The sequence below is a fragment of the Triticum aestivum genome, chromosome 5A (assembly GCF_018294505.1).
Source record: "Triticum aestivum cultivar Chinese Spring chromosome 5A, IWGSC CS RefSeq v2.1, whole genome shotgun sequence".
NCBI classification, from domain to species: Eukaryota; Viridiplantae; Streptophyta; class Magnoliopsida; order Poales; family Poaceae; genus Triticum; species Triticum aestivum.
In genome coordinates this window covers 536,218,084-536,237,411 of record NC_057806.1, presented here as the reverse complement: position 1 = coordinate 536,237,411, position 19,328 = coordinate 536,218,084, and the positions used below count along the sequence as shown (strand labels likewise).

General features: G+C 47.5%; 3 protein-coding genes and 1 pseudogene across 3 annotated transcripts; 3 read left to right on the top strand and 1 right to left on the bottom strand.

Annotated features, from left to right (window-relative positions):
* The first annotated feature begins 304 nt into the window (after positions 1-304).
* LOC123104574 (triosephosphate isomerase, chloroplastic) lies at positions 305-4,661 on the top strand. Its single transcript, XM_044526447.1, has 9 exons — positions 305-627; positions 744-770; positions 1,481-1,550; positions 2,701-2,824; positions 3,027-3,111; positions 3,250-3,382; positions 3,463-3,636; positions 4,010-4,092; positions 4,230-4,661. The coding sequence occupies exons 1-9, from the start codon at positions 475-477 to the stop codon at positions 4,284-4,286; spliced, it is 906 nt and encodes a 301-aa protein (XP_044382382.1). The 5' UTR covers positions 305-474; the 3' UTR covers positions 4,287-4,661.
* Positions 4,662-5,365: 704 nt separating this feature from the next.
* On the top strand, positions 5,366-7,867 carry LOC123101500 (wall-associated receptor kinase 5-like; annotated as a pseudogene).
* A 3,395-nt stretch (positions 7,868-11,262) lies between these two features.
* On the bottom strand, positions 11,263-13,680 carry LOC123104572 (uncharacterized). Its single transcript, XM_044526446.1, has 2 exons — positions 13,442-13,680; positions 11,263-12,254 (listed from the first exon to the last, which is right to left on the bottom strand). Exons 1-2 carry the CDS (start codon positions 13,661-13,663, stop codon positions 11,853-11,855), a joined length of 624 nt encoding a protein of 207 aa, XP_044382381.1. The 5' UTR covers positions 13,664-13,680; the 3' UTR covers positions 11,263-11,852.
* Positions 13,681-13,856: 176 nt separating this feature from the next.
* Positions 13,857-15,207, top strand: LOC123101499 (translation initiation factor eIF-2B subunit alpha-like). The gene is made up of 2 exons (XM_044522926.1): positions 13,857-14,189; positions 14,791-15,207. The coding sequence occupies exons 1-2, from the start codon at positions 14,016-14,018 to the stop codon at positions 15,205-15,207; spliced, it is 591 nt and encodes a 196-aa protein (XP_044378861.1). The 5' UTR covers positions 13,857-14,015.
* Positions 15,208-19,328: the final 4,121 nt, after the last annotated feature.

Below are 19,328 nucleotides of genomic sequence, written 5' to 3'. Positions count from 1 at the left end.
TTCTTTCAAGAAAAAACCCTAACCATGGTCTCTCTGACACCCAAGTTTGAGCCTCTACCTCGTACATTGCCGGAGAAGTAGGCATCAGAGATGGACGGACAGAGCAGTTCCTTTCATCCCCTTGCGTGGGTTTTCAGGGGCCAGGGCGCGCGGTGGCCTGTCGCCCTCAGCATCCGGCCCGGCCCGGCCCTGGTAGGTACAGCCGTTGCGAACGTAGGGGGATCCTCGGCCCTCGGCACCCTATCCGTGGGCCGATAAGGCGCGGGCGGAGGCGGCCGGCCATACACAAAGCCACCGTGGCCGCACGGGTCGCCCTCGCCTTCCCCTTTTCCTCTGCTCCCCCGTGCGCCCTCTCCCTCCCCTGGTTGGTGTGGTGGCTGCTGCGCGCATCATCGTCAGAGCCTCCCTCCCTCGCCCACCAACCGCACCACCACAGGAGCGCGCGACGCAGAGATTTGATTCAGGGAGAAGAGAATGGCGGCGCCGTCGTCCCTCGCCTCCTCCCACCTCTCCCGCCTCGCCGCTGCCGCACCGGCCCCGCAGCACCACCACCAGAACCACCAGCTCCGCCTCGGCTGCTCCCGCCGCCGCGCGCAGCGCCTCGTCGCCATGGCCGGATCCGGAAAGGTACCGCCGCGCGCCTCCAATCCCCGCCCTCTTGCCCTCCCCTCTACCCGTAATATTTCCCCGGTGAAAGTCATTGCTCGCGCCTGATAACTCCCTCCGCTGATGTCGTTTTGCAGTTCTTCGTCGGAGGCAACTGGAAGTGCGTAAGTAACCCCCCCCCCCCCCCCTCTCCTCACAATCCCACCGGCTTTGCGCGCACGGGCTTGACGCGTCGGCACCGCGCGATGGGGAATCTCGAGTACGGCGGTGTCGGTGGCGGTGGAGATTCCCTTGCGCCCCGCGTGACGTTTTTTAATCCTCGCGGCGGCATTGTGGTTGTCGCCTTGGGGGGATTTCGTTTGTCCCTATTCGTTCATGCAGACATCGTGCTATACACCGTACTGATGTCCTCTTCCAGTATTAGAGTTGCTTTTCGTGCCGTGCCGCCTAGTTTTGCAACTTCCGTCTCTGCTGTCCCTTGATAGCCTTCATCAGATTCCAAAAGATGTCCAGATTTGAGGGGCATTCGATGACTTAAGGAACAGAGGAATGCTGCTAGTTATTATTGTCACTGTGTTGTTTTAATCATGACATAAGAGATGCCATAGATTAAGGCATTCAGCAGGGGGCGGCCATCAATCAGTGCAAGGGGTTGCAGCAGCTAGGGTGTTGGTCGTTGCCATCCGAATGTATTCAGGTGGCGGCATGTACATGATTGGGGGGAGCCTTCCTATGCTTTTATGTCTCTGATTTTGCTTCATATTTATAGGGAGCTTTTGTTGACCATATAAAGTTACGTTGCTTAATGTTTCGGTCAGGTATCTTGGAATTTTCTGGATTAATATCTGATTTCTCTGCTTGTCCCTCACTCTAGAATGGAACAAAGGAATCCATTAGCAAGCTTGTCTCTGATTTGAATGCTGCCACACTCGAAAGCGATGTAGGTAAGCTCATTTGCTTCTTCTACGCATATCCTAAGCTTCCTTTCGTTATGACCTGTGCAATGGGTGTGCGTGTTTAATTGGTATACATCATGTCAATGGTGCCTGTTTCCATTTAGTATGGACATTTTCCTGACTATATTATGCACCTTCTACCAGCTATGTTCTATACCTATGTAAATTATTTACTAGTACATTTGCTCTTGTAGAGTAGTGCTATCACCAGAAGTCTAGACCACATATTAGCCCCAACCTGTTGCCTATTATTTTTTTAGTTCAAAGCTCCTAGTTACTTATCAGCCAGTCTTGATCCCCTTGTCTAGCAAAAGATTTAGTTACCTGGGCAGTCCTGGAGCTGCAATCGTCCCTGGAGTGTCTGGCAATGGCGGTGACGCTGCCCTGCTGGGCGGGGCCTAATGTCGTTGTGTGTCTGTAGTTGAGGGCACCTCCTCACCTAGTTGTAGTTGCTTGGTGAGGACGGTCGTGTATGTGTGTGTGTGTGTGTGTGTGTGTGTGTGTGTGTGTGTGTGTGTGTGTGTGTGCGCGCGCTTGTCCCTCCTTTCTGGAGGTTGTACCCCCAATGTCTTCCTGTTCAATGAAATGAAACGCAAAATTCTCTTGCGTTTTCTCGAAAAAAAATAGTGACATATATGACAACATACAGGCTACCCCAACTTGTTTGGGACTACAGGCTTTGTTGTTGTTGTTGTTGTTGTTGTTGTTGTTGTTGTTGTATGACAACATACATCATGTATGAGCATCAGTGTCATGTCAGCACTTCCTCCTGGTTATTAGTTGGTTACCAGGTTGGCCAAAAAAAAATGGCATATAGTGTATTAGCTTGTACATGCTCCACAGTAGCAATATGCATGATTCTTTACTATCATCTGTGAATTTTACACCATGGGTACCACCAAAAGATAAATTTTCATGGTGGAAGACACGAGTAGTTTGCTTGCACCAATTCAGTAACTACTTTTAATAGACTACTGTTATGAAGAACAGTGAGTTTCAGATTACTATGGCTGCTCACTTCTGAAGTTAATGTGTTTCACCTTCTAAACATGATTATGTAGTTTATTTTAAGATATTTAGCTGCTTGTCTCATTGACTCAGCAATATATTAATATATGGAGCTGTGGGTATGGTGCAGATGTTGTGGTAGCACCGCCATTCATCTATATCGACCAGGTCAAGAGTTCACTAACTGGACGTATTGAGGTGTCTGCTCAAAACACATGGATTGGAAAAGGAGGAGCTTTCACTGGAGAGATCAGGTTGGATACTGCTAGTTGAACTTGTCGAGTTTGTCTTTTCCTGGTACACAAGAGGTCGAAAATTCTTCTGTCACACTAATGACCAAAAAGCATTTGTTTTACTGGAATGTACTAAGTAATGAGGGTTACAAAATGTTGTTTCTATTTTTGTTCCTTTTGGGCTTTCATTTCTGAGTTTTATTTTCTCATTGGAAAACTCCAGTGCGGAGCAGTTGGTGGACATTGGCTGCCAATGGGTTATTCTTGGTCACTCTGAGCGCAGACATGTTATCGGTGAAGATGATGAGGTAATTACAGATGCTACTGATTTTGTACTACTCTTGTTCATTTCTCTAGAGTCTGAAGTTGACTTTGAGATGTATAGTTGCTGTTGTGATGCAGTAACTTAGTTTGGGATTGCGATCTAACAAGTTTGTCCTATGCAGTTTATTGGGAAGAAGGCTGCATATGCATTGAGTCAAAATCTTAAGGTTATGGCATGCATAGGAGAATTGTTGGAAGAGAGGGAAGCTGGGAAAACTTTCGATGTCTGTTTTAAGCAGATGAAGGCTTTTGCAGGTGAAATTTGGTCATGTTTAGTAGTTTAGTGATGATGGGCCTGAACAGCATTGATTTATCTGCAAAATGTGTGCTTTCAGATAATATTACGGACTGGACAAACGTTGTTATTGCGTATGAGCCTGTGTGGGCTATTGGAACCGGAAAGGTTGCTTCTCCTGAGCAAGCTCAAGAAGTTCATGCCGCTGTCCGTGATTGGTTAAAAACCAATGTATCAGCTGATGTTGCTTCTACCGTTCGAATTATATACGGAGGTTAGTTTCTTATAATGATCTTCATTCAGGGCCAACATGTTCCCTGTTTCACCCATATATTAAACTGATGACTGGAAGATGAACTTAGGAACCATAAATTTAGTATCACATGGTGACTCATAAATATCTTAATAGCCTCATAGCAAAGCTACTACCCCCTTCCTGCTATCGTATCTGAGCTACTGGAGGCATATTTTTCTTGTTATTTTTTGGCGTGTTAGAAATATCTTGAAGCCCCAGTCAGAGAAATTCCCAACCTCTGGTTTCACCTTCCAAGGCATTAGACTTTTAGGTTACAGTCAATACTTTGGTAATGGTTAACAAGACTCGTAAATCCTATGATATGACCATCTCCCCTATGCTTCCGTTGCAGGTTCTGTAAATGCAGCAAACTGTGCAGAGCTAGCAAAGAAGGAAGATATTGATGGCTTCCTTGTCGGCGGTGCCTCTTTGAAGGTATGAGAAATTGGCATCTATTTTCATTCAGACAAAAGAGATGAACTTAGGAAACTAATGCCTTGTGTTCTCAGTTGTTGCATGTCTCTGCTTTATCATCTCAAATCTCCTAAGCAAAATATTTGGGTGTTTTGCAGGGTCCGGACTTTGCCACCATCTGCAACTCAGTGACGTCGAAGAAAGTTACAGCCTGATGTGAGACCACCACCTCCATGGTAGAAATAAGTGATGAGAAAGAGAGGCAGCCTGGCTACCGCGTCGAAAAAGCGTGAGATAGGTGCTCCACGTGAACCGTGAATCGTGTCGAGTCGTGATCTGGTTTTGCTGATTCGTAGAACGAAGAAATACAAATAATACGACGTGGCGCCATTTTGCTTCTCATGGAATTTCTGTACGAAACGGGAGTTTTCTTCTTTGTACGTGAGGGAGTGGTCACACTCACACCTGAATTGAAGTGTGCTCATGCTTGTGGAACTGTTGTTCTGTTGTCGGTCTCCAGGGGGGCATATATTGTGTCGTGTGCACTGAAGTCATACTACGTGTTGAGGAAGATCACCTGTTACTTGTCATCGTATGCCACTGGGCCTTGCCACCGTAGCTTTGACTTCACAGCTGTTTGGTTCTCCTTAGTAGCTCTCTTTTGGTGTTAGAGCTGTGCTGTCTTGTTGTAGTGGCTGAGGTCCGGCGTGGATCTTCATGTGATTCCGCACGCCCTATTCTTGGTTGGTTGGTTCGATGATCGCCTTTAGCGAAGTTGGTGTCATTTCTCAGAGTTTGGGATGGCGATGATTTTCGCCCGTTTTTTCATTAATTAATTAGGCAATTCTCTTATGTTTAATTAATGAATGAGGCAAATCTTTTGCCTCTCCTTTTAAAAAAATACTACGTGTTGAGAAAAACAAATTACTCCCTTCGTCTCATAATATAAAAGCATTTTTGACAGTAGTGTATATTAATCTATATATAGTGTATTGAAAACGTATTTAAAATGACAAAAGCTGCAAATCCAAACAAAAAAAAGATCTCAAATTTGTTAAAACCAAATGTACACGCAACACATCTGTGAAGTAAAGCTCGCAGCCCTTTGTCAAAGTTGCATATGTATGACACGAATGACACGGTTGGGGTCTCCACGCCGAGCCTTTTCCAAAAGGAGCCACCATGTTTGAAAGCCGCGCAGGTTGTCAGCCACATACATACCTACAGCCTCGTCCTCTGCTCCGGTTGGAAGGCCGCGGCGCTCCCTTGAATTAGCTCGCCAACTCGATCACGAATGTATAGTGGAGGTACGTGCTTCCGTTCGGGATTCACTTCTGCCCCCTTCTGCGCTCTTCTGCTAGTACTGGCTTATCAAGTTCTTGGGTTTCTTGCAGATTTTTTTTTAAAAGGGTTCTTGGGTTTCTCTGCTTAACGTTCTATACTCCGTTCGTGATGTTTTTCCTCTCCTTTTAGCTCATCCGATACTTGCTTAATTTCACGACTCCAATTTCAAAGAATTAGTATGGCGTCAGTGCTACTGCTCGGCGCCGTTGCACTCATGCTGAACCTATCATTCATATCATCAACGCGGCGTCACCATGGATGCAGAACACATTGCGGTGACAACTACACCGGCTTGGTGGAAACAGAGGCGTTTTTCTTCAGCTCCGATTATGTAACAACTACAAGGTTCAATGATACCTACAGAGGCGTTTTTCTTCAGCTCTGATTAGTTCGTAAGAATATTTGTACACCAATCGATAAAAAGGATTTCCGCAGTGGACAAATGTGTATGATACTATTTTCCCCCTCTCAAGCATGTAAAAAATCCAAATAGAGAAAGGAAAATGAGGGGTTAGACTGTGTGGACTTGTCTCTTTAATAATGGGGGTTACAGATCAATCTTTACAAATAGTTTGTAGAAGACAATTATAGAAAAAACAGCCTAAAGAAAAGAAAAGGAGAGCAAACAATTATACAAACAATCTATTGTACTCATATCATGTTGAATTGTTATACTTATTAGACTTGCCTTGCATATTGAATGCTATTTCTCTTCAATCGTTGATTAAAGAATGGTGCAGACAATACCTTTGTGCTTAACTTTTCAGTTTGACAGTTTGACTTGATGTTAATTCCAGTAGAATTGCAACTCCCTTCTTAGAAAAAGAACTATAGATCAAGTGTCATTTTATTTTAATCTACTCATACTTCAATCTACATATCTGTTTATTGTATTACCTTAGAAGGATTTTTTTTTTCTCTGTAGATGTCAACGAGTGTGATCAAAGTCCAAGCCCCTGCCCTGAATCTGCAACTTGCCAAAACACAGTTGAATTGTACTATTGTTCATGTCCTTTTGGCAGCAATTTTGAAAAGGAAACAAACTCGTGCACCAACCATTTAATAGGTAAATCACCAGAAGTTAAAACCTTGCTTTATTCATCTTACAATCAATGATGCACCCTTTTAGACTCTAAAAATGATCTTTGCTGTGTAGTCTGGTAATATGTATGAACACTTCTGTAGGAGTTGTTATTGGACTAAGCTCTGGAATTGGAGTTCTGTTTCTTGCATCGGTTTCAATTTTGTTGCTTCAGAAGTGGAAGAGAAGTACTAAAAGGCGAGTTCGGAAAGCACACTTTGGAAAAAACAGAGGCCTTTTATTGGAGCAGTTGTTCTCATCCAATGAAAGTGCCACCCATAGCTAAAATATTTTCATTGGATGAGTTAGAAAAGGCAACGGACAATTTCGACCCCATGTGCATTCTAGGCCATGGAGGGGATGGAACCGTTTACAGGGGGATCTTATCAGATCAACGTGTGGTGGCCATAAAGAAGTCCAAAATGGTAGATCAAAGAGAGATTGATCAATCGTCAATGAGCTTGCAACCTTGTCACAAATCAATCATCGAAATGTAGTAAAACTTTTTGGATGTTGCCTTGAGTCGGAGGTGCCTTTGCTCGTGTATGAGTTCATCCGGTCACCAGGTGAGTGCTAGATGCTTGTTAACACGGGATGATCGTATCACTGTATCAGAATTGGTAGTGAGGCTGCAAGTGCGCTTGCGTACCTCCATTCTGCTGCGTCCATACCAATCTTTCACAGAGATGTGAAATCTGTCAATGTACTCTTTTTTTTAGCATCAGTCCAGACACAAATGCTCGTATACACGCGCATACACTCACCCCTATGAACGTACACACGCACGCCCTACCCCTATGAGCACCTCTGAGAGATTGAGCCGGCATATCATCTTGAGATTTACGAAGTCACCGTAGGCGCCTCGTCGTCGACAGGAACGTCTCCTCCCACTGAAAGCGCATCGCCGAAAATCCTGAAATAAATCCAGGAATAATGCGAGTACCAGGATTTGAACCCTGGTGGGTTGGGGATACCACTGTCCACCTAACCAACTCAACCACAGGTTGATTCGCTGCCAATGTACTCTTGACTGATAGCTTCACTGCAAAGGTTGCAGACTTTGGTGCTTCGAGATCCATTTCCATGGATGAAAATCGCGTGGTCACTACAGTGCATCGTACATTTGGATACTTGGATCCTGAGTATTACCGTACAGGCCAGCTGACTGAGAAGAGCGATGTTTACAGTTTCGGTGTGATGATCGTCGAGCTCCTGACAAGACAGAAGCAAATCTTCCTTGATTACTGTGGTGAAAAGCAAAGCCTGTGCCACTACTTCATTCAAAGTCTACAAGATAACATTACGATGGAGATCATTGACACTCAGTGTGTTCTCTGTTTCGCCCATATTATACTGATGACTGGCAGATGAACTTTAGGAACAAGAAATTCTGTATGAGACTACTACTACAACAACAACAACAAAGCCTTTAGTCCCAAACAAGTTGGGGTAGGCTAGAGGTCAAACCCATAAGATCTCGCAACCAACTCAAATTCTGTATGAGACTAACTTATAAATATCTTCATAGCATCTTAGCAAGGGCGTCGTATCACGTGAATCCAACCATCTTCGTGAATCCGTGCATCCCCTCATCGTCAATCGTTTGATCTAGATCATGTGCCTGCTGTTTGTTTGCCCGCTTTTTGCACAAACACGCCCGCCTCCAGCCTTGTTTGCCCTGTAAATTTTGCAAAGAAAACCCCAGCGAGAGCAGCTCTCCTAGTTCACCACTCCCCAATCGTTTTCCAATCTCAGAGCATGCCCTATCCCAATGACGACCACGGCGGCATGCATCTGCCTGATCAATCAAGGCCACGGGTAATCGCCACGACGACCACAAAGGAATCCATCTCCCAACTCCAGATCCGCATGGTGGACAAGTCCTCCTTGCTGGATACAGTGCAACCAACTACCATGGCGGGTTCTACTGCCAGGGACAATGAGAAGAAAGAGTCATATGTTTGGTTGTTTGAGACCTTCCTAGGAGCAATGGGGGGTGTAGCGCCGAGACTCATCATAACTGATGAAGCTACTAGCATCAAGAATGGAATTGATAAAGTTTTTCCAACCTCAGTACACAGGTTGTGCATGTGGCATATAATGGAAAGACTTCCAGAGAAGATTGCACCTGTGATTAGAGAAGAACCTGAATTTTGGAAGAGGATGAACGCATGTGTATGGGGTTCAGAAACTGTGACCGAATTTGAGTTGGAGTGGAATTCCATAATTTCAGACTTTGGGTTGGAGGATAATGAGTGGTTGACTAAAAGGTTTAGCCTTAGATAGTCATTGATACCAGTCTATTTCATGCACATATCACTGGCAGGCATTCTGCGAACAACTTCAAGGTCTGAAAGCGCAAATTCTTTTTTTAACCGATTCATTCATCGCAGGCTCACTTTTGTTGAGTTCTGGCTTAGATTCGAGACGGCTTTAGAATGTCAACGTCAAGAGGAGTTGATTGCAGACAATTCAAGCATCCATAGGACCCCCCAATTAGTCACACCGTGGGCAATGGAGAGACAAGGTAGTGAAGTATTCACATATGAGGTGTTTGTGAAATTTCAGGAACAAGTTATTGCTGCAAGAGACCACTGTTGTGTTCAAGGAATTGCACAAGATGAGGGAATTAAAATAGTGACCTTCAAAACGGGTGCTAGTAGGGTAAGGGAGGTCCGATGTGACACGAAAACCATGATAGCTAACTGTTCGTGCAAGTTATTTGAGTCACATGGAATCCCATGCCGCCATATTATCCAAGTGATGCGAACTGAAAATCAACAGGAGCTCCCAACCTTCTATATTATGGAAAGATGGCAGAAACGGTGTAAAAGGTATGAAAGTTATAATAATTATTACTCTTATTTTTTTGAAATCACATGGTCACATCATTTTTTTTGTAGTGAGAGTGTTTACGATGAACAAGGGAACCTTCTAGAAGAAATGCCCGCCGACTCCTTGGATGCAGCTGCGAGGAAGAAGATTTCAACAGTGCGAAACAAGTTGGAAGATCTAATTCAAAGAGCCAAGCAATCAGATGAAGGCATGGACTTTTTGGTAGCAAGTGTTCTGAGCATTGAGGAGCCTCTGAACCAAATGGTTCCTAATGCAGTCAAGCACACTAGGCAAGAGGAATACGAGGCGTTTATTGGTTGCAACATTCCTACTCAAGTTGACATACACCCGCCAAATGATGCTCATTTGGTAGGGAGATGTAAAAGAATAAAAAGAGGAAAGGAAATGAGTGGGGAAAAACAAAAGGAGAAGAACAAAGAAGTCAAGGCCAAGGTTGCACGCTTGTGCAAGACATGCAACCAAATAGGTTTTCATGACAGTCGCAATTGTCCAACCAAAAAAGGTCAAGGAAAAGAAGCCATGAATGTGCAACCCATTCTTCCAAATGGTGCAGCATCATAGCTAAAAGTCTTTGAGGAAGGAGATGAATTTTGAATCCCATTTATTCGGTTTATTGATATTTGAATTTATGTAATGGATGTCAACTTGTGCTTTGTCCAAATATTTAAGTTATTTATATCACACTTGATTCTGAACTCTATTCATCAATTGTTGTCACAGAAAAGTACATGTGCTGAATATACTTGAGAATGCTTGGTGCCGCTGCTTCATAAATGTTCTGTAGTTTTCCCTGTTTATTAAGCAAGAACTGAACAATAGGTTAAATTGTGAAACTATTCTTGCGGTTATTGACCATTCTCATCGACTCAGAAGACGACCAGTGGGTTTGCGAATGCTGAACTGAATTTCCTTTCTCCCTCTACACTGCTGAAGTACCGGCCATATTGTTTTTCGGTACCAAATGATACTTGTAAACATGTACTCCTTCTGTCCGAAAATACTTGTCATCAAAATGGATAAAAAAGAATGTATCTAGAACTAATATACATCTAGATACATCTTCTTTTATTCAATTTGATGACAAGTATTTCCGGACGGAGGGAGTACGCATTAACTGACAGTACGAATCATGTAGGAACAGCTCAGCTTACAAATGACAGTACCAAATGAGAATGTTTTTCAAAATGAATCGTGTAGGAACAACTCAGATTAGAGACTGACAATACGCGTCAACAATAGCATTCACGAAAAGGAAGTGAAACAGCCATTTCTTTTTTTAAAAATCAGTCAGCAACAACTTGGCATCCTCTTGTTTCCTGAATTTTACATCCACCTCTTTCTGAATTTTGTAGCTCGATTAGCACACCCAAACAATATCTATAATCCTATTGAAATCACCAACAGCAAGTTATCTAATATAGTAAGAACTAGCTACATGGTCGCAGCAGTCATCTGGTTGTGCTGGTCTTGGGTTGTGGTCCAAGGAACTCTAGGCCGGCTTTGCCTGAAGAACTTGGCGAACAGTTCGGCAGCACAGCAGCCGGACAAAAAGAACGATTGGGGGTGGTGAACTGGGAGAGCTGCCCTCGCTGGGGGTTTTCTTGCAAAATTTACAGGGCAAACATGGCTAGAGGCGGGCGTGTTTGTGCAAAAAGCGGGCAAACAAACATCAGGCACAAGACCTAGATCAAACGATTGACGATGAGGTGATGCACAGATTCACGTGATACGACGCCCTTAGCAAGCTACCCTGTTCTTGCGACCGTGCGAGCAATTGGAAGCATCTTCTTCTCAATATTTGTGGTGATAACCCCCACTAGGCTTTCAGGTTAGAGCCAACACTTCTTGGTACATAGATAAAACTGCGGCCCTACTAATTCTGTCTCACACTAAATGATGTGTAAAATGGATAATTTCTGAAATTCACCATCTTTAGAATGACTAGCAAGTGGCAAGTGTAGCCACAGTTGTTTCATAATGTTGTCTTAGGTATTTGGGCATCTTTTCTGAAAGATAAAACAACCAGATGGGCACTTGGATAGTGTAGTTTTCATCTTCAGCTGGGCATGATTTATTTACAGCAACCAATGATCAACATATACTACATATTCACCGATACTGCTACTGCTACGCATTACACCACTTATGCATTTGATGTACACCTTTTGCATCTTGTGTCGCCTTTGCCCAGCATCAAAATCAACAGAAACGGCCGAGACAGTAGCAGGAAACAATATCCAACTATTCTTAATCTTCTTGGTCTCGCGAAACTTCAGAATGCTAGCCATTCAATCTCAAGCCTCGCAGCCGCAGTCTTCTTCTATCAATTAGTTGTCCATTCACTATTTTTCTTGCCACGGAGCCAACTGTAGCAACAGAAAACCAAATAACATAACACAAGCCTCGACAATGCCATACCATTATTTCATTGATGATGAATCTAGCTCCAAATAATATGTGCGGTCTCCTGAGCGCTGACCACAGTGGTGCCTTTGATAAGTCATCGCCCTGAGTTGCTATTGCCTTCAGATGCTAAGCTGTCTAGCAAGTCACTTCCTTTGTAGTTTGTGCCACCAAGCCCAGGATTGGATGAGTAGCGGCTGTCTGCAACAGACAAGGATGCTGATGCTGTCTTGTTACGCCCAGCATCCCAGACAACAAAATCTGTATTTTCAAGGAGGCCTTCAGAGGCAATCCTTGCATCCTGGAATGGTGCATTACATTTTTGCTTTGAAAACTTAATGCAAGCCTCCTTTGCTGATTCAAGACAAGAAGCCATTTCTCGTTCTTCGCATTCTTCTCTTTCTTGATAGTTGGTTGTTGCACCTCCAAACAAACCTTTCCACCAGGGGGGCTTGCATTTTCGTGTTGCAGCGATTGAACAGCCGGAGCGTGCACCAGCCTGCAAAATGATGAACCAATCCGCTGTTCATTCCATTTGCAGGAAAAGATCCATTGTTCACAGTTAGGGGGATTAAGTACATCATGCAATTAGGAATGATGAAGCAAGCCAAATGGGCTGGCTGAGACCACTGGAGATCTTTAGGAAGCAAAGCTTCTACTTGTATACAAAACACACAGCGGTAGATTTGCTCCAGCTAAATCCAATTTACTCTTGTCATGTCAGGAATGAATTCTGACAGTAAGAACTCTAAGGTGCACTTCAAATGCTTAATCACACAATACACCATATAACTATACACCCACATGCAATTTAATCTTGGCATCCACTCCATCCGTTTCTAAATTTAAGTCTTTTTAGAGATTTCACTCAATTTGCTCCGTATGTAGCCTGCATTGGAATCTCTAAAAAGACTTTTATTTAGGAACAGAGGGAGTATAATAGATCCAGACTTGCAAGATCCTAATCTGATTACTAGCACTTTCTCCACAAAACAAAACGACGACACAAAAGACTAATGATGCAAAAGGTGCACTTCCACTTCATTTGCCAATTCAACTGTAGAACATCACCAAGCAAGACAGCTAAAGCTAAGCAGCCATGAAGTGGTTTCTGTCTCTTCATTGTGTGCAGCTGATAAATTTACCGACTAGCAGTACTAGAGCAAGTCAGCTCGGCCAGCTGCAAAAGTAAACATTCCTCGTCTTCCCAGACACGGAAGAACAAAAAAAAAACTGGTCAACAGGGTCGTCTATAGACATCTCAGTCGGCCGAGAAATCGACCGAGACCCAGGAACATCTCGGTCAACTGGGAATTAGCATAGCAGCAACACCGCAGAAGTGGAATATATGCCATGTCATGAAAAACCCGAATAGTAAGTGATCTTGGGTACTAGTCAGGGGCTTGTCTGCACTGTTTGGTGTACGCAGCTGCTAAACTTGCTGCCTGGCATTGACTAGCGCAAGGCAGCTCGGCCAGCTGCAAGAACAAAAAGAGGGCAAATGCTTCCGGTGCTAGGAACTGCGCTGCCATCTGCAATCAGCTTCTACCCAACAGATCTAAACAACCGTCGTCGAGTAAGCCTACACAATCGGCGTCTCCTAGATAGGTATGTGACAGCGCGCTTTGCCTCCGATGATCCAGGCATGCGAGACAGACACAGATTGCCAGTTGGGCAGGGGCTTACCTCGCACTGGGAGAAGAGGCTGGCCTCGGCGGCCTCCCAGGCGGCGCGCCAGCTCGCGGCGTCGCGGAAGGCGAGGACGGGGGGCTCGGTGGAGGCGGAGGAGGAAGAGGAAGGGACCGGCGCGCGAAGCAGAGGGAGGGGCGGGTCGAAGGGCACCACGGTGGCCGCCGGGGAGTAGTCCTCCGAAACCTCGCCGCCGCCGCCCGGCAGTGGAACGTCCATTGTTTGTGTTCCCTGGCGGCGGATTTGCGTGGCACACATCGTTTATTAGGGTTGAGTTCACGATTCTTTCCTTTGGGCTGGGCCGGGCATAAGGAATTCGAATCACGGCCCAAACAAACAGGCCTTATATGGCCCACACATACATGTCCATATATATAAAACGTGTCCCCTCCGGAAGCGGAGCAATAGGATTCGCAACTCACGATGGAAACCACGACGCTGTAAGCCGGATCGATCGCCGTCGTCCGCCCAACCCCAATCATGGCTCCTCTCCCTGAGTCCTTTAGCTGCAACAATAACCGCTGCTTCCCTGCAAGATCGCGTTGCTGCTTCCACCTCCGCCGCGTCGACAATGGCCGAGGCGGAGACGCCAGGAATCGCTGGGTGCTTGGACCGGTGGACGAAAGAGGGGGCCGACGAGGCCGTGGCGGCGGTCATGGCGCTCCTCGACGCCGTCCGGTCCAGCAAGGCCGAGACCATCGCCGGGCTCCAAGCCGATGTCAAGGCGGCCGCGGAGGAACTCAAGGTCAGCTCTTGGGACGTGGATTTTTAGAACAGCTGCACCCCGGCCCTTGTATCCTGGTTGTCCAATATTGCTTTAAGATCTGTGCAACACAACTAACTTTTCGTATGAAAATTTCTTTTTTTTGTTTCTCTCACATAAAAGATGTCTTGAAGTTCAAACCTTTGCAGCGTGGCAAAGCTTTCCATCTAGAATCTAGGATAAATCTTTCAGAATTTTTTGTCAAACATAAATATACAAAAAATGATTTTTTAAATTAAAAAAAATCGTTTTTGTATATTTATATTTGACAAAAAAATCTATAAGATTTATCCTAGATTCTAGATAGAAAACTTTGCTACGCTGCAAAGGTTTGAACTTCAAAATATGTTTTATGTGAGAGAAACAAAAAAGAAAAATGTGTTTGCACGAATCGCGATGCGTAGAATGGATGGCTAGATAGAGAGGGCCCCGGTGCAGCTGTGCTATTTTATATTTTCGTCAGCTCTTGAGCTCTTGATCTCTACGTTCTGATCGAGTTTCTAGTCAATTTTTGCACACGCCAACCGTATGTAGACGAGTTTTATGCCTGATCGACGACACGCTGATGGATGAAAACTTGCAGCGCCTGGATAGCGAGCCGTACGGCGCGCTCTCGGCGGTCTGCGACATGTTCGTCCGGTACGTGCGTCGTGGCGGCGTCGCCGATGATCAGCCCGCACAGTTCCCCGCCCTCAAACGCCGTTTGGTCGGCCGCGCCACCAGATCCGGGGACATCTGCCGAGGCGCGCGCGGGGCCATCGCGACGCTCTGCCAGGACTTCTTGCTGGACGGCTGCACCGTGCTGGTGCACGGCCACTCGCCGTGCCTGTGCGGTGGCCGAGACGTGGACTTCGGCGACGTGCCTGTGCCGGCCGGCGTGGACGTCGAGGCGCCGGCCAGGGACTACACCCAGTCGAAGTACCTGGAGCTTCTGATCACAGACCTCGGCGTGCTACAGCCGGCCGCCGTCAGCGATGTGCTCCTCCACCTCTCCATGTGATTGCAATTGAACGCCATTTTTGGTTTATACGAGGTAGAAAAGGCTCGTGCACCACAACGGAAGAAACAAATATACTGATTAGGACATATTTGGCAGATATTTGTCTTTTAATCTTTTTGATTTGATTCACGATTTTTCATCCAGTTTTTCCTAAACCCCCTTCTTTTCACGCGTTGTCAATATCCAACCTATCTATCGCTCTACCGATCAAATCTGATTTGGTTGGGTGAAAGCAAAGATAGGTTAGAGCATCTTCAGCCGCGCCCCCAACAGGTCCCCCAAGGCCGTTTTTTAGCGCCGGTGTCGAAAAACGGTCGAGTCGCGCCCCCACGAGCCTGTTTTTTGTCGGATTGGACCGAAATTGATGCCGGCGCACCCAACCCAAACCCGGCGCGGCGCCTGAGAGCGCCGGCGCGAACGTTTTGGCGCGAAAGAATGGCGGGACCAGCGCGTCAACGAGACGAAGGCTGGTCGTCCTCATCGTCTCGGTTTTCCCGCGGGAAATCAATGCCAAGGCTGCTGCCGGTCAGCCTGCCATTGATTCACGGGTGGCGAAGTGCGGCGATGCCGCCCCGCCTTCCGCCACGCGTTCGCACGCGGCCGCCCCCGAGCCGCTATAAAAGGCGAACTTGGTCGCGCCGGTGAAGCACCCATCTCCCCCTCCTCACCGCCGTACTTCCTCCCCCCCTATCTCTCTCTCTCCACCGTTCGAGCCCCTCTCTCTCCCTGGCAACCATGAGCGCGAGGTACCCCGGCGACGCGGCGGCGGCCAACGGTTTCGGCCGCCGCTCGCTGCATGAGTGGGAGGCCTACCTCCTCCACGAGGCCAACTACCCCGCGCCGCCCGACGTACGCGCTCCGTCGTGGTGGAGGCTCAGAGCCGGCGGGGTCCCTGTCCCCCCTCTGCCCGTCCCCGAGACGCCTGCCTATTTCCACGCCGAGATCGAGCGTGCGCGGGCGTCCCTGACGGCCGAGGAGCGGGCGCTCCCGGAGTACGCCACCGGCAACCACGAGGCGTGGGCCGCGTACTTCAGACGCCGACAGGAGGAGCGGCTCGCCTCCACCAACAACGCGCCGACGCCGCGCGGCCGCAACAACAGCGAGGGCCGCCGCCTGTGGTGGGGCGTCCCGGGCCGCACGCTCAGCGGCGTCCTCGCGCACCTCGAGGGCGGCAACGACCCGCCGTTCGAGTACTCGACCGCTCGGGGCGGCGGCGCGTGGCTGCCGAGGAGGATGATGGGATGGTCATCCTCCTCTTCCTCCTCCTCCTCCTCCCGATCCTCCTCTCACTCCTCCGGCGAGCCGGCGTTGGTCAGCGTCAAGCCAGAGCCGTCCGAGACGCCGCTCAGTAGGCGCACCCGCGGCGCTGGCCTCGTCATCAACGACGGCGGCCGTGGCTCCTCCTCCTCGGGCCCTCCTCGCCTGGTCAAGCCGAAGAGGGAGCCAGGGCTGGCGACGGTGAAGCCGGAGCCAGGGCTCACCGCTGTGAAGCCGGAGCCTGCTCTCGCCGAGGAGGCCAACGAAGAAGAGGCCGCCTTGAAGTGGGCGCGCGAGGACTACGTGCGCATGGAGCTGGACCGCCAGCGCCGCGCCCTGGAGGAGATCGCCGAACACCGCCGCCGTGAAGCAGCGCGCCGGGGCGAGGGGTCGAGCAGCGGCGCCGGCCGTGTCAAGGAGGAGAAGCAGGAGGACGACGCCGGCGACGACTACGCCCTACTCAGCGCCTACTTCGGCCCGTAGTTTATGGTTTTTTTTCGTCCATTTTATTCGTGTAAAAAACGTCTAAATTTCATTGAAATATGTCGTGTTTGTTGAAATTTGGCCGTGTTTGCTGAAATTTGGCCGAACTGTGGGGACGTCTGGGGCCCGACCTGAGGGCGACGGCTGGGGACGTGCTCACCCTCACGCCGAAAAAAACGCCGGCTCGCCCCCAAGCGGCGATTTTCGGCACGTTTGAGGGCGCAATGGCCGGAGATGCTCTTAGAGAGAGGAGACAGAGAAGGACGCCTCGACCAACACAGTGTTACCAGGGTTTCCTCACCTTTGTCGGATACTCGCAGGAGGAGGGGTGGTGGAAACGACGGGACCTTGTTTTGCATGTGTCCAATAGTCTAGGCTAGGTTTGTGTCTCGCCCGGCGGTGTTTGGATGGTGATGGCATCAGCTGTCGGAATTAAATCTCCCTGGTCTGGCACCCTGATTGGTTCGAAGGGATCCGAGGGGATTTCAGCCTTTAACCCGGTTGGGCAAACCACGGGCTAAGTTGCACCTGGGGAAGTAAACAAACCCATTTGGTAGGATGTGAGGGGAGAAGATCCTTGGCCTTTCCACGGCCTGTCCCTGGGTCAGATATCCCGGTGTCGACAGGTCAGGGAGAAAATCCTCGCCTCATTCGCCTGTGACTCTCCTTGCGACTGAGCTGATGGCCTCCGCCTTCTCCAGCCTCCGTGCTTTGTCATCCAACCAACTTTCCTCAGCATGAAGCTTTCTAGCATTTTTTTCGGGACGTGATCTGACCTTCTCCCCTCTCCCCTATTTTGTCCAAACCAACGTGCTGGTATCCCTGTGGTGGGAGGAGAGGATCCCCTACGTCCATGGAAATCCCTTCGTGGGGGATTAGAGCCCTGGGTTACCTCACCCTTGAAACCAAATTAGGCCCACTCTTGAAACCAAATTAGGCCTGAGTGGTGAGGTTGAGGCTGTGAGGGCTGTCTTAGAGGATTTGGTTTACCTTGATGCTACTAACAAGATGACGCCGACAAAGTCTAGGGTTTTTGTTCTCAGGCTTGTACCCTGCTTCAACGATGACTGCACCACTTCGGGTTGACTTCTCCTCGCGCTAGTCCGGCTGAACCATAGCCTCGATGACTTCCCAGCCACAGGCAACAAATCTAGGTTTGCTTCAATAGTGGAGTGGCACTGTCAACGCGCCATCAGTGGAGGTGGAAGACCGTCTGAAATCCTCAAAGACCTACATATGATTTCTACTTCGCAAGAAGATTCGTTTTTGGAAGAATCAGTGGTTTGGGAATGCACCACTATCCGCTCAATTCTGGGATTTATATTCTTTGACTAATGAGCACAACATTTCTATTTATAAAATCTGGGATGGAATTGATCTTAAGATCAATTTTAGGAGGTGTCTGAGGGGTGATCAAATCTCTGACTGGATGGACCTTGTCTCCATTGCTGGTACTATTACTTTTAAAGATTGTGAGGATACTCCAGTCTGGAAGTATAGTGCAAATGGGCAATACTCGGTTAAATCCTTTTACAACATTGTAAACTTTAGAAGTATCTTCCCTGTCCATACACAGCATGTGTGGAAGCTGAAGATTGTCCCTAGAGTACAAATTTTTCTTTGGTTAGTCTATAATAATAAGATCTTAACCAGGGACAATCTTGATAAGAGGCAGCATGTCCCAGACATGACCTGCGTGTTTTGCTCTGAAGCAGAATCTTGCCACCATCTATTTTTTGATTGTGTAGTGTCAATTGAACTCTGGAGAGCTATTGCGGACATATCAGGAGTTGGCAAGATCTCTAATATTGAGAATCTTGCGACCTAGTGGGTGTCCAATAAGAAACACGCAGTGGTGAATGCTTTACATGCAGCTGTGATGTGGGCTCTCTGGAAGATCAGGAATGACCTGTGTTTCAATCGATCTGTATGGTGTGGTATGCAGAAAATCTGGAGACAGGTGGCCTTGGAGCTAGCAGCGTGGGAGGTCCTGTTCTCAAGCGATGCAAGAACACATGTCTCTGCTATGGTGAAAAAACTCGAGAAGCTGGCCAGAGATCCTCCTATGCTGATGTGGCCAGACCCCGGTTGATCCTTTCAAGCTGCACAGGGGGGCGGGACTGATGAGTAAAAAAGAAGAAAGAAGATTGAAAAATGCTGCTGTTACTCTCTTTCTGTCTGTTTGAAGAGTAGACTAGATGAAGATCCCTCTGTGTACCTTTTATATTTTACTTTCTATTCAGTAGACTTGAGCTTGATGTTAGCTGTTTAGCCTGGTGCAGTTTAGTCCCAGGTAGCTTCTATCTTGTGCTGAGACAGCTGTATTGCTGTGCTCCGCGGGCTGTATTGGTGAATGCTTGTCACACTGGTTTCGTTGCTTG